Source organism: Lissotriton vulgaris, chromosome 9 (assembly GCF_964263255.1).
Source record: "Lissotriton vulgaris chromosome 9, aLisVul1.2, whole genome shotgun sequence".
Taxonomy (NCBI): Eukaryota; Metazoa; Chordata; class Amphibia; order Caudata; family Salamandridae; genus Lissotriton; species Lissotriton vulgaris.
In genome coordinates, this window is record NC_141697.1 from 144,072,653 (window position 1) to 144,086,699 (window position 14,047).

General features: G+C 45.7%; 1 protein-coding gene across 2 annotated transcripts in view; it reads right to left on the reverse strand.

The window, feature by feature from the left end:
* Positions 1-1,072: 1,072 nt before the first annotated feature.
* Positions 1,073-14,047, reverse strand: part of LOC147689747 (cytosolic phospholipase A2 delta-like) — a 164,854-nt gene continuing 151,879 nt past the window's right edge. For both annotated transcript variants that reach the window (XM_086937227.1, XM_086937226.1), the window contains 3 exons: positions 11,781-11,947; positions 4,304-4,490; positions 1,073-2,064 (listed from right to left, as the gene is read on the reverse strand). In XM_086937227.1, the coding sequence (XP_086793353.1) occupies positions 1,856-2,064; positions 4,304-4,490; positions 11,781-11,947 (563 nt within the window). In that variant the 3' untranslated portion in view covers positions 1,073-1,855. The remainder of the gene's footprint in view (positions 2,065-4,303; positions 4,491-11,780; positions 11,948-14,047) is intronic.

The window sequence follows — 14,047 nt, forward strand, 5'->3', positions numbered from 1 at the left end:
ATAACAGCATATCCAAAATGGCAGCCTCAAGGGCTTTGAACTAAGACACCAGTAAGGGATTCACCAGCTCTCTAAATACCTATCTACCCCTATCTTATTTCACACCTGTGCCCTGTATTTGTTTTGCAAATGCTCTGAAGATGTATCAGGTCTTGAGAGGTAGTCCTTTTGTTTTTCCTTGACTCAGATCACTGCCTGTTCTTTAAAGTTAAAGGCTCACTCTGTTATCTGATGCATTTATTTTTGTGATGGGAGTCCTTGTTTCTCGAATGAAGTGAACAAATCTGTTCCTCAACTGAGGATGTTGGGTGTTCGGCCTTCAGGGGCCACTATTACTATAGCCATTACTTACCTTTCCTTAGAGCGCCTAAGCTACAAAGCCATGTTGATACACTTCTCATCTTTTTGGTGGATGTGGGTTACTTGGGGTAGAATTTTAGACCAACTTTCAGTGTGGACAATGGGTTGTTGTTAGGCAACACCTCACCGGTCTGGCATCATGGAAGAGTTGTGGCAAGAAAATTAAAATAGTTCAGTAAGTTTATTTTCCCACTGTAGAGATCTCTGTATAATCAGGCGGGTACCAGCTCTAATGTCAGTAAGATACTGCATAGGTTAAAACACCAGGTGCACAGATCTGTGGACTCAATTATTCCCATACCAGGCATGATTGGCTCCCTTTGTCCTGCTGTATTCCTTTCTTTCTGGTAGTTTTCATGTTATTTTACCTTTATAGTTGTATGACTAAAAGTACCAGAGTGCATAGGGAGCAACTTTAACTTGTTAAGCTGTGCAGGCCTGGCATAGGACAAAATGAACCCTGTGATGTAACCGTCAGCTCACAGGATCTAGGCTCCTTATAGTCAGCTCCATAGATTTGTGGTCACCAGCTGGGATCCCCTTTAGATGATAGATCAAGACTCTGTGAAACCTACAGGTTACAAGATTGGATACAGACAGTAATGGCTCCATATTTCATCCAACAACGATTATGCTCAGTGTTAGTCTCAATACCGCTACAACTCCTTTGCTCATCGGTACACTCTACTACCATTCTACTATTGAAACAGGCTGCATGTATTAAAATCTATTTATTACTTTGTGCACATAAATACATTATTTCCTACTCTTAATAAATGTCTTGTGGTATTCCATAATATATAGAAAATAAATAAATACATAAGGTTGTAAATAAACTCAGCATTTTTTAACTGTTCACAAGTGTGACTGGTGCAGGTGTATGTTGCACACAATTGTCAGACGCTTTTCTTTCATCTTTCAAACTCCTTTGTCGGATTTTCACAATGTGGTCTTATATATGTGGTCCTCTGTTTATGTTAATCAACTTTTTTTGGGAGTACCATAAATACCTCAGCCCACACTCCCTCTAAATATCCATACATTTAATTTACTCTGTATTTTGGTGAAATCTCCACTAGTTCAGACAACCACCCTACATCCTCTATTAATCCTATGGGTTATTGGTGTCTACAGTTTTGCAACAATTTGTTAATGTAAATAGCAGCAGATCATTCTGGTGCATTTAACTGATACAGCTCCCAACATAAAGGGCAGACTTATTAGTCTTTCATGCAGGGCAATTCAGAAAGCCACCCTGGGCCTGAGTAAGATTTCCCAAATTCAACAGAGGTGGCAGTGTTGCAAACAACATTCTCTAGACTTTACACTATCTTTCAGATTAGAAATGTTAAGATATCCATTGTAAATGTTTCACACAATGAAGGCCACTTTGGATGTATCAGCAGTGACGTGCAGCCCCTGAATATCTCTGTTTTTCATAAGTTCATCCCCAACTTCAATGATGTCCAAGTCATTTCCAGGACACAATTTGCGGTCATGTCCTACAGCTTGTTTTCTTCTCCATGACTGTCCGGATGACTTGCATGAGCACATCTCTGTTGTTCATAACATTGTATTCAGCCAGGTCCAACAGCTGGTTAAAGGAGCGCTCATCGTAAGTCATATTCAGTATGCCGTAAGGCGACCCCTTTCCACTCAGATGCACATCACCGTCTTCCATTTCTGTTAGGGTGCGCTCTACTCCTATGGCAAAAAAAGTAAAAAAAGAAAATGTTTTATTGCTTTTCACCTCTTTCTTGGTCTTGTATATCCAGAATATGCTTGGCTTCTCCTTTAATGAAGCTAACCCTGCAAGGAGGTCCCCCACTCAAGCCCCATGTTTCTGTGCACTCTCCTACATTAACCTACCTAAGTGCTAGGCTAATAAGACTAGGCTAATGAATTGAAGCAGTGCCCTCCCACAGATCATTTTTAGGCCTGGTGGCGTTAGCCAACACCTTATGATTTTACAAAATGTAAGCATAAAATATACTTAAAAGGCCTTTCAGCCACCTCTCTTCATTCATTGGTCTTTGGGTGTGTCATTCACAGTTTGCTTTCGCCCACTATAGCATACAGCATAGGGCAATGCGTCAGCCTACCTGAGCCACTGGTTAACTTCACTGTAAGTGACTGCAGTTTTCTCTGTCACAAGGAGCACATTTACACAAAAGGTAGTTCCCTTCAGTGCCAGTGTTTTATATACTAGCTTAAAGGGCCTTTGAGCCACCTCTCCTCATCCTTTAGTCTATTTAAAATCAGCCACGGCCCGTGGAAGGAGTTTCGGTGAAGCGGAGAGGTGGAGCGGGGGAGGGGTGCTAAAAACTGGAGTATGGATAATTGAAGGTAAGTCAACAATTTAATTAATAAAACGAATTTCGTAGCACGCCCTGCATCACAAAATGCGATGCAGGGTGCGCTACGAAATTTGTTTTATTAATTAAATTGTTGACTTACCTTCAATTATCCATACTCCAGTTTTTAGCACCCCCCACCCTGCCCCTCCCCCACCTCGCCTCTCCTCCCACCGAAACTCCCTCAACGGCCTTTCAGCCACCTCTCTTTATCCATTGGTCGTTTGGTGTGTCACTCACATTTTGCTTTAGTCCAGTACAGAATACATCACTGAGGCAATGAGTGAGCCTACTTAAGCCACTGTTTAGCTTCACTATGAGAGACTACATTTTACTCCGTCACAAATGGCACATTCACACACAAGGTAGTTCCCTTCAGTGCTAGTGTTTTGTTTATACTTTATAATTACTTTATTGTTGTCTATGTGTTTAGAGCCTGAGGTGATAGCAGAACACATTTAATATGATCATGGGAGACATTTGCAGCTTTATCAGATCCAACCTTCTACTAATGCTGTTATAAATCCCTTTTAGAACGCCCACAGCAACACCCATTTCACACCCCTTTCACGCTAAGTGATGCATTTAAAGGGGATTTATTTACAAGGCGGCGTTAAGACACAAAAAGTGGCTTAACGCCACTTTGTAAATATGGAGAAGGGCATAGCACCACCATACCATTGCTAAAAGTGAAGTTCTGGTGGGGCTATCCCCTTGTAAATATACCCCTTTGATTCCAGTGGGTGGGTGTTTAGAAGGATGCTTTGTGGTATATTTATAAGGGGATAGCACTCCAAGAACATCACTTTTAGCAATGTAGGTGGTGCTATGCCCTTCTTCATATTTACAAAGCATTCCGCAGCATGCAGCATGCATAGAAGTACCAAATCGCCATTATGGATTGTCTATGTGCAGGAAGGGACACCTTCCTGCACATAAGGAATCCTTCCCTGCAATGCAGGCTCCCTTGCACTATGGCAAAAGCGTGCCTGGGGTGGCACTAGCAGCTAATTTTAGCACCAGCGCTAGGGAAAACACAGTGGTGCGCTGTATTGCTGTAAACATGACGCATCCCTGTGTTTTGCAAATGTCAGAGCAAGGCACTGCCAAATTTGGAGTAGCTCCATGCTCTAACATTTCCTTGTACATATGCCCCAAAGTTTTGAGACAAAATACCGAACATCACAAGCCTTCTTAAGATTAGGTGAATCGTGTTTTGCTGGACCGTCCTCTCCCCTAGCTAATGGTCTACCAGCTCCCTGAAATCTCAGACACCACATAACCTGGCTTTTGTGTCCATTCCTCAAAGAACATCATCCATCAGCCCTTGTCCAGCAATCAGTGCACGGACATTAGAGAACGGTTTGCTATGTTGTCCACACAGTTTTTCTTTTTCTGATGGTCAGTAAATAATTACAAACATAAATGCAAATGCAAAGACTTATATTGAGATGTTTATGATATATGAGACATGAACGTACATCGACAATAACATTCATAACCCCGGCGTAGGAGAAAGTAGAATTTAGAAATGCTGGCGGTGAACCACCATAAACATGCTTTGGAGATTATATTGAAAGTTGACTTACCAGGGCTCTTGTACTTCTTGAAGGTATCATTCACCAGGGGGAAGTGAACCACAATAGGAGCATCTCGAACGTCCGCGCAGTGATATACGTAGCACTCCTTTGGATCCGCTTTGTCTTTCTCTGGCACACAAACTTTAGGGAAGCTGAGTCCCTGCTTTTTGCAGTAATCGCAAGTCAGCTCCACTGACTGGTTCAACAAAGAACAGGATGGTATTAGAAATTAGTTCAACCTTGCTAGCTGCCAGCATCAGCGCATATGGTGAGCTCTACAGCACATTTTCACAAGCCTTTCATTGATGCACTAGTGAGTAAAGTATACCAAAGCCCTGATCCTAAGCCATTTGTTTTCATCTAAAAGTCATTCAATGTATAAATGAATAACTTGGTCCCACTAGTCGACACCCCCACCACCCCCCAACGACCCTTCGCCTGCATAGCCTCCTTGTACGCCTTCAGCCCCATCCTATAGAATCCTGCATGAAATGTTTGGCAAATTCTGCTGCTTGGCTATCAAATTGGTGGACATAGACCAATATTATTTGTCAATGGGCAACAAAAAATGTAAAACAAGTTTCAGATTACAGCAAACTCTCTGTAATCTGAAGAGTAAAAACACGTTCATGTCTCTGAATTCATTCATTTTGTAAAAAAATAACTGATTACTTTTCTACTTCTTTAGTCTGAAGTACACTGTCTTTGACAGTTCATGCTAGATGAATGGCAGGACTTTTCAAAGTAGTGGCTGACTCTTTAATGAATGTGTCCCCCCAACATACAGAGGATTGTTATCACCCTTCTCCAGTGGCGTGACCAGTGAGTAGGGCCCTGGTGCCACTGCACCTGCTGCACCAATGGAAGCTACGCCCCTGCCCTTCTCTCAATCAGGCCCAAGCATGTAGTGTATGAACGCTCCCTGTGGATAATGAAACGAGCAATAATGGGGACAAACAGGGTGTGCAATTACCAAAGTGGGATGATCAATGTTAGCCATATAATTAAAATAGTAATTCAATGAAAACAGGTTGATCTTAAACTTGAGCCCATACAGTTACATCTTCCATAGTCCCATAAAAACCTAGTTAAAGGTATGGTACTGATACCTTCTACGTCTACATAGGCTGGAGTAGGCACTAAAAGGAGTCCTGGAAATCTCCTTCCACCACAAACACATTGCACAAAGTAAACATCGGCCAAAGAATTCTATGTCAGCCCGGAGGTGAGGATTATGCTCATCTTTCTCCACTTTATTAACAGCAGCCATTTTAAGTAAGACAGAAACAACTACTATTCCCATGAACCCTTCTGAATATTACAACATCATAGAGTCCAACATAGATTGTCCGCTGGAGCTCCACCAATCCGGATAGCCCAGGCTGTTCATAGTCCCATCATTCTTAGCTATTCCTCCTCTTTCTTCGCTGCTCGCACCAAGATAAGTGCCTCCTCTCTTTTTCTTTCAGAATTAATGTGGCCTTTATTTTCTCTAGCCTGCTGTTGCTAGGCAAGGTGCTGATTAGCTGAAGGTATTTATGTCACTACTCTGTTGCGAGAGCGCTTATTGCTGTGCTTTGAGCTGAATGCACGGCTCTGTGCGAATGTGTTAAATTTTGATGTGCGCATATATTCATTGTTTACTGCTCAAAATTAATTTCGTTTACCTACGGTACGCCCGCTACTCTGGCCGACCCGTGCTTGACCGCGGGAGCGTCTTCCGCTCCTTCGTGACAGTCACCCCATTCACGAGCCCGGCGGTGCACTCCTTCCGCCTACAGGAGGCCGCGCCAGTCGCGTTCCTGACCTGCGGCGTGCTCTATATTCCGCGCTTGACTGGAATCAGAGAGGGCGCCGTGGGGAGCCTTGAATTGCTGGTGAGTGACGACCGTGGCTCAGGGGCGGCCTTAGGCATGTGCAAGCTGTGCACCTGCACAGGGCCACCAAACCCCAGGGGCCACCATGCCAATATAAATCCTTAATATAATAATCCTCTGAGGATGGATACATATTTGCGTGGCGGCCCCTGGCCGGGGTTTGGTGGCCTCCGGCTCTGTTCCACTTCCAAACACCCTGGCCCACCCCCTCTTCACTGGCCTCCACGCTTCACCCCGCCCGTACCCCTTCTTCCCGTGGCCCCCTACCAACGCTCCCTGCCCAGGGCCGCCATGAGCCTAGAGCCGCCCCTGCATGGCTGTTGTGAATCTGTAAACTGCATGAGCAGTTCTCTGTGCCTCGCTGTTACAACAGTTGCTGTATTATGCCTCCTAGGTCTGTATTTGCCATAGGCCAATAACACTCTTCAAGCGAGGAGTCTGTATGGTACCTCTGTCTCTGTGAGACCCCTCCCAGCATTCTTGCCCTCAGAACCTAGGGCTACAGGGTCCCGGGCTTGAGCCCCTTACGTACATTGCACCTCTTCAACGGGCAGCCACCCAGCCACCCACATTTGGGCACACCAGGCCCTTTACTGCTAATTGGTGGCATAACACCTGCCCCGCCCCCTCTCCTTTCGAGTGGGTGTTCACCCCAATCAGGTTCCTACTTACCTAATTAGGTGGGTATCTTACGGGCTTCTAAACCCTATTATGGAACATTAAACTAAGGACCTCGGGGAGGAGGACCCCCTTACTGCCCAACAATGGGATGACGATTTATATGATGCTGTGGACGCATCTATCCACAGGGTGGTCTCGGAGGCCATGGCGCCCCTGGAGAGTTGCCTCTCTTGCCAAACTGCGCAAGCATGTAAAAAATTGACTCGGGCTGTACCGGGCCAGCCCGCACAGCTTTCAACCCCCCTCCCGACACCCAACACCCTCCGGCGAAGAGTACTTGCGAAAGCCCCCCTCCAAACCCTTCTGACGGAGACCATAGGTTTACCGGAGACCATCGAGATACGGACGACAACGCAGACCCTTCTCGCCCCTGGCAACCCACCCACCAGCAACCTGCCCACCCGACCAGAGCCTCGGTGCAGACATGGTTGACCCTGACGATATCCTTTACCCGAGGTCTTCGGATTGGGCTCCTACCGGCAAGGTCGCACAGTATGTGGTGAGCCGCATACGGAGACCCGTGGAGAAGGGGGCATGTAACTGCCTCAGGGCGGACTGCCCCGCCCATCTCTGGAGGGCAAGGTAGTTGCTACACCTGACATTGACCCAAGCATGGCTACCTTCTTCCAGAAATTCGTCAAGGATCCCAAAAAAGACACAGGTCCTGGCGTGCATGCCAGGATAAGTTATTAGACACCCTAGGGCCCCTCACGAAGATCCTTGACATGGAGGAGGAGGCAAAGTTCTCCGGATCCCTCATCTCCCTAGACAATCTGTCATCTTGGGAGCAACGCGCCGTGGTTTTCCTTGGCAATGCCAAATGTGCTCTGTCCACAGAGCGGCAAAGATCTTTGCTTATTAAGGTGGATCCCAAACTCAGAGATCTGGTGGATTCCGAGGCAGGCCCTGTGTCACAAGGGGACCTTTTTGAAGAGCCCTTTATAAAGGTTCTCAGAAGGTTTGTGAATACCTTTACTTCATTGGACAAGGCACAGTCCTCCATCAGAAAGGTATTTCACCCACGTGTTTTCAGGGGGGCCCGCTGCGGTAGGGGCAGCAGGTCTGGCCGAACCAATCATTACTCTGCAAGACAAGGCTCCCATCAAGGCCAGTATCAAGATCAAGCCAGATTCAGCATCTTTTATCCCACCAGAGGGAGACGTGGCAAGCACAGAGGTGGTCAAAGAAGTGGCGCCTCAACACAGCCAGTGAGTGTCATATCTTCTTCCCTGTTAAGGGTAGGGGGCAGTCTGTGGCATTTTTTTCAGGCTTGGAGTTCCATCACGGGAGACGCCTGGGTCCTTCAAACTATACTAGGGCTTCAAATAGAATTTTAAAGGTACCCCTAAAAAACCTGTTCCCCTTCGATCCATAACCTTTTTCGCGAAGATGTAGTTTTAGTGGATCAGGAGGTGCATTCCCTCCTAGGCAAAGGAGCAATTTCCCGAACCCGTCCTCACCCCAGAGGTTTTATCAGCAACCTCTTCATGGTGGACAAGGCGGACGGCGGTCAACGCCCAGTGATCATCCTTCGCAAGTTCAACAAGTGGCATGTATATCGCCACTTCAAAATGGAGGGAATTCACCTCCTCCGAGACTTATTATGCCCAGGAGACTGGATGGCGCGCCTGGACCTCAAGGACGCCTACCTCTCCATTCCTATTTTTCATCCGCCCAGGTGGTTTCTTCAGTTCCATTGGGGGGACCAGACCTACGAGTTCACCACCCTGCCCTTTGGTCTATCCTGGGCACCGTGGTGCTTTACGAAGATCCTCAGGACTGTGGTGAAACTCCTTCGAGCGCTGGGTATCAGACTCATTGTATACATCGACTATATCCAGATGATGGCTCAACGAGACCAAATCCACCATGGTTCCCTCCCAGAAGGTGATTTTTCTGTGTTTCTCTATCGACTCTGTCGAAGCTATGCTCAGCCTCCCATCCAGGAAGGTGATGAAGATCCGCCACGAGATTCAGCGGGCTCTATCGAAACCGTGCATTTCTCTCCAACAGGTAGCCCGCATTGTGGGACTCCTGACTTCCTCAATTCAAAGGATTTTCCCAGGACCCCTACACTATCTGGCCCTTCAGCGCATGAAAGCTGCGCACCTCCGCATGGGTCTGTTGTATTCCCAACAGGTATCGCTAACTCAGGAGGCCAGGGCGGAGCTTACATGGTGGCTAGCCAACATGGATGGCTGGAATGGGTGAGCGATATTTGGCCCAACACCAGATTTAGTCATTGAGTCTGACGCCAGCAGGGCTGGCTGGGGGGAGAGACGCGGAGAGTGTACCACCGGAGGTCTATGATCGCCACAAGAACAACGACTACATATAAATTGATTAGAAATCCTGCGGGGTCATTTGCGATTCCATGGTGAACCAAGGACTCCATTCAGTCCTGCGTACTCCTCAAGATGGACAACGTATCTGCGGTCAGGTACATAAACCAACTCGGACAAACTAGGTCCACGGCCCTCTCTGATCTGGCGATAAACTTTTGGCAGTACTGTCTAGACCGCCAGATTTCAGTCATGGCGGAGTACCTGTCCAGTCAGGACAATCAAGCGGTGGATTATCAGTCACACCACTTTCAGGACGTGAGTCTATGGAAACTCTATCCAAGGGTGTTCAGGGATCTAAACAACAAATGGGGCCCCTTTTCAGTGGATCTTTTTGCCTCCTGTCTGGACCATCAACTGCCCAGGTTTTTCAGTTGGAAACTGGACCCACAAGCGGAGAAGACAGACGCATTGCTTCAGGACTGGCAAGGGGAGCAGGGTTATGCCTTTCCCCCGTTTGCCTCGGCCTAGGTTCGGCGGCAGGGAGTGAGTGTGATAATGATCACACCGACTTCGAGATCGCAACCATGGTTTCCAGTTCTTCTGGAACTTTCTTGGGATTCTCTAATCCCTCTCCCCCGGTTTCCAACGCTACTCCTCAATCCAGCGCATCAACCTCATCTGCTAGTAATACAGGAGTCTCTCACGCTTATGGCATGGAAGATTACCGGGGACGATGGGCGGTCCTAGGCTCTTCGGGCTCAACTGAGAAGTTTATGTCAAAAGCATAGGCTGACAGTACGGTCAAGCGGTATAGATCTACCTGGAGGAGATGGTCATGTTGGTGTTTGCGACAGGATCTCGATCCCGTGGCAACAGATGTCACTCACATCCTAAATTGTTTTGCGTCTTGGACTGAGGAAGGCCTGGCCTACAGGACGATTAATACTTTTCACTCGCCCATTTTCGCAGGTCACTCCGCAATGAATGGCACACCGGTGAGAGAACACCCCTTTGTTTCCGCCTCATGCGGGGAATGGGCCTCTCTCTACACGTAGAACCCAGGTTCTCAGTGCTATGTGATGTGAACCAGGTGCTGAGCCTTTTCCTCTCCTGGTAACCGAACAGGTACCTTTCCAGGACAGAGCTGTTGGCTAAATTAGCCTTGTTACTCTGTTTGGTCTCATGTAGAAGGGTGTCAAACGTTCGTGCCTTGGACATCTCCGGCAGGATGTTTTCCCCCTCAGGAGTTACTTTCACTATTCAGCGGAGGACCAAGTGTGGGACAAAGGCAATCTAGTACCCGGCCTTCCCCGATTGTCCCAAATTGAGGGTAGTGTCATGCCTCAAGGCGTACGAGGAAATGTCAGAGGACTCTGTCCCCTGGGGAAGCAACAGCTTCTCATCGTCTAGAGGAAGCCACTTAGAGCTGTTGCCTCACCCACAATCGCCCGCTGGGTAAGGTGGGTCATGCAGGAAGCGGGGATAAACCTCTGAGTCTTTGGAGCTCACTCAACCAGGGGGGCGATGGTCTTAAAGCCTTTTCCCTAGGAGCCCGCCTTGAGGACATCCTCAACGCGGCAGACTGGTCCTCAGACTCTACATTCAAATGGTTTTACTTCAAACTGGTGGTCGGTAAGCTTCAAACGAGCATAATCCACGCCTCCAGTTCTGAAATAGAATAAAACATTTCCCATCTATCGTAACGGAAAGTTTCAATTCTAAGGACTCTGAGGATCATCCCTCCCAGGGTACAGCAATGGGCTTGTTCCCCACCCTCGTTCTAGAGTAAGTGTGTCATATGTTCTTTTTCTTATGGATTTCAAATGTTGCTTGTTTGCACTTACAGTTCCTGTGATGCTTTTGTATGTATTCTTCCATTTCAGGGCTAAACCTTAGCCATGGTCGCCCCTTAAATTGTGTTATCTAATTTCAGGTTCGGACACTAATAAACACGATCCATGAGAGGTCAAGAACAGCTGATCTCGAGTGACGAAAGAGGAGGAATAGCCAAGGATGATGGACAATGAACAGGCTGGGTTATCCAGATTGGTGGAGCTACAGCGGGCACTCTATGTTGGACTCTATGATGTTCTAAATAATAGCAGAATAATATTACTTGGGGGTCTGGAACAGAACATACTAGAATAATTCTCTGGAGCAGGGTTTCTTAAGCTGCTAGGAGTAGCTACAGGGGATGTCATAGTGTCCTGTGTGGTCAATCCAGCCCGGATCCAGGGTACCAAAGACTGCTGATACATCCCACGGCCTCAGCTGATATATTTGCCCCGATAATTTGTTGATTGAAAGTTTTCACTTATTTTGTGAGCCATCTCTATCCCTGGCCAAGGAACTGGTTCGGTAAGTTGATTTTCAACTGCTGTGCCACCATTTCGTCAGTAAACTCTTTTGTTTATCTGCTATGGGTTTGTGGAGGCACCTGTTACTGTCAGATCAAGATATACAAAAGTTGTGTGTGAAAAATGGCTGCCCATTGGAACCCTCTCTTTTTCTACAGATGATGGCTGCAATTAGGAGCTCTACAGAAAAATAAAATGAATCTCTCATCTTCCCTCTCTTGTGCTGGTCCCAGTGCTTTGAGTAGACTGATTTTTTTTATTGCTCATTACACTATCTCTAACTCACCTTGAATTTGTCTCCTAATCCATAGTCAAACGCAAGGATGATGTCCACCTTCCTCTCGTCTCTCAACAGAGGGGGGAAGCTGGCATTGATGTAGTAAGCACTGTCCACCAGACACAGCTTATCTGCTGATGGAGTCAATTGGTCCGGAAGTAAGTCCAGCTCTGTGTCTGTAATGAAAATGTGAGGGAATTATTTTTAAGAGACTTTCATTTCTATCCTGTAAAGGGCCAGATACAAAGTGAGTTGCTCAGCCTTCCATTCCTACTCAGTCATGGTTATAAGCAATGTCATAGTTGGACAGTAAGAGACAATAATGTGCTAGAAATGTTGGGCCCAATTCACAGAACTAACTTAAGACAAAATCCTAAACTTGCTACTTTTGGTATTCACAGAAGTTAGGATTTTGTCTTAAATTTGTCTTAAGACAGACTTAAGACAAAATCCTAACTTAAGTCTGTCTTAAGTCTGTCTTAAGACAAACTTAGGACAAAATCCTAACTTCTGTGAATACCAAAAGTAGTAAGTTTAGGATTTTGTCTTAAGTTAGTTCTGTGAATCGGGCCCAGCATTAACTCAATCCACATTTTTAGTCTTTCTGTTTTTCTTCTGCCTCGGACCAGCTCTCTGGTGGCCTCCATTGTCTTGCTATTCTTACTCCACCCTCTGTAGTTTGATACTGGCTTTGTTACTCTTGGCACACTAACAGCATTTACTAACCTTCTCACCTCCACTTCTAAATTGATCCTACCACTTGTTCAATTCACTTTTTCACACACACATGCACTAAAAATCTTTTTTTTTCTGAAATCCACCTCTTCCTTATGGTCAAGTGATTTCAAATGAAGGGAGCAGCAGAATTTAAAGCTTAATGTAGAGTTAGACAGATGGCGGCCCAATGATCGTAGAAGGCAAGGAAGTAAAGATGGATGGCCTTACAGCAATTCTTGGTCATTGTGTTTTTGCAGCATCTGCTTTCCATCTGTTTTTTCTCTGCCCACACAGATAGCAGCAGACTGAAAGGTTACAACTGTGTCTCCTGTGAAAGTGTGTCCTATGGAGCACCATCTGCCCATTAAAACCTACATTCACATTACCAGTTAGATTTTTTTAAATCTGGTCTGGTCTTTGGGATTTGTGTTCTTATTTCTTAAAATGGTTGAAGATTTTCTTTTTCATTTTTTTAATCATACAAATGTATTTAATTTTTTCTAAGAGCAACTCATTATGGAACAAAACAGCAACATCATTTTTTTTTAAATGTATCATGTTAACACCAATTCATAGAGGTATCTTATGCACCACATATTTATAGCTCTGCGGCGGGTCCAGTGGTTCATCCGTGGTAATACAATTCAATTCTCTATCTGCCATGGGTTTTGTATAATGCTCCTGTATTCCATTCCTTCACCCAATACTTTAGAATGTCTGTTTGGACAACCTCACGCTCTATATATTAGAATTTCTAGTGTCATAGAATGGTCTATGCCCATCTAAAGTTGGTAATTTCTTTCTCCACACTTTGGTGATATCATGCTTGGCAACTATCAGACCAAGGTGTAACAGTGGCAATTTATACCTGTTGAAATCTAGGTCAAAGGTTATATGGAGTAGCTTAATTGTACTGCCTGCCAGTATGGTTGGAGGCTAGGACTCAGCCATGTGGTGGAAAGGAAGTCTCTGGGCGCCTTCATGAATCTCGTGCACTGAGGAGATTGAGCCCTGCCAAACTTCCATAGACCTGTATGCATGATGTATTAGCTATGGATGAATTTGGGTTGGATGACTACAGTATTTACTACCTCTGGCCATTTCACATCATCAAGGTCCCTAACATCCTGTTTCCATGACCATTTAAGTGAGTAAAAGGTATCCAGGATGTGGATGACTAGCGATTGATAAAGAGTGGTAATTTTCCTACACCCCATATCTCCAATTGAAAGCTTGGCCTCACAGGGGGAGAATTCAGTGCATGTGGGGCATGTCTTAATTGAAGATATTTGTAGAATAGGTGTTTATGCATACCATCATTTTCATGAAAGCCAATGAAAAAGCATATTTAGGCACCAGAGACATCTCACAATTTAGTGATTCATATATTATCTCTGCTTTGGAAGCCCCAGAGGGCACTGACTTTGCACGGTATATTGCCTATCCTCAATAGGGTTGATTTGGTTAGTCTCTTATTGCATCCCACACTTTTTATTCATTTCCCACGTAGCCTTTTGACTCTTTCTGTGCCAAGTAAGTGTCACATACCTATCCTTCAT